At 59.7% G+C, this 737-nt stretch overlaps 1 protein-coding gene across 3 annotated transcripts in view; it reads right to left on the bottom strand.

Annotated features, from left to right (window-relative positions):
• SERPINF2 (serpin peptidase inhibitor, clade F (alpha-2 antiplasmin, pigment epithelium derived factor), member 2) overlaps positions 1-737 on the bottom strand; it is a 12,934-nt gene that overhangs the window by 6,584 nt on the left and 5,613 nt on the right. For all 3 annotated transcript variants that reach the window (XM_011956028.1, XM_011956022.1, XM_011956014.1), the window contains one exon: positions 491-633. In XM_011956028.1, coding sequence (XP_011811418.1) covers positions 491-633 — 143 coding nt within the window. The remainder of the gene's footprint in view (positions 1-490; positions 634-737) is intronic.

The raw sequence follows: 737 nt of genomic DNA, 5'->3' as shown, positions 1-737 counted from the left end.
TGGTCTTGAACTCCTGACCTTATGATCCACCCGCCTCGGCCTCCCAAAGTGCTGGGATTACAGGCGTGAGCCACCGCGCCCGGCCAAAATCACCTTCTTTTTCAGCTTTCCCTCCACAGCACTTCCCACGGTCTGGAATTCCTGTGTTGATGTCCATTCACTGCTGCACTGTGTATCCTCCCTCCTAAGAGCAGAGACCTGGCCTCCCTCATGCTCCAAGAAAAGCCTGGTGCTTAGAACAGTATCTGGCACACAGCAAATGCCCACTATATTTTCACTGAATTACTGAACCTCAAAGAGCCTGAGGCCTCAGTTCTCCTGCCGGGTAGGAGGGGGGATCGTGGGACCTTTTGCAACTGCCTGCCTAGGGGACATGGCGGCAAGGAAGGCGAGACACCCTCCACCCATCCCTGTGCCTGCTCCACAGCCTGTCCACTGCCTTCCCCACCTCCCAGCCTCAGGCCCAGCCTGCTGGACAACCAAGAGTGACCTGGATCTCAGGCTGCTCCAGCGAGAACCAGCGCAGAGGGTACATGCGGGCTTGCATCATGTCCACGGGCACCGTGAACTGCTCGTCCAGGTGGAAGGAGTCCCTCTGGGTGAGGCTCGGGTCAAACTTGCTCCTCCAGAAACCTGAAACCAAGCAGAGGACAGGGGTCATGTCGACGGGGACCGGCTCGGGGCAGAGGGCAGGGGTCCCGTCAACGGGGACCGGCTCGGGGCAGAGGGCAGGGGTC

The sequence above is a fragment of the Colobus angolensis genome, unplaced genomic scaffold (assembly GCF_000951035.1).
Source record: "Colobus angolensis palliatus isolate OR3802 unplaced genomic scaffold, Cang.pa_1.0 Scaffold110, whole genome shotgun sequence".
NCBI classification, from domain to species: domain Eukaryota; kingdom Metazoa; phylum Chordata; class Mammalia; order Primates; family Cercopithecidae; genus Colobus; species Colobus angolensis.
This window is presented reverse-complemented; position numbering and strand designations above follow the sequence as displayed.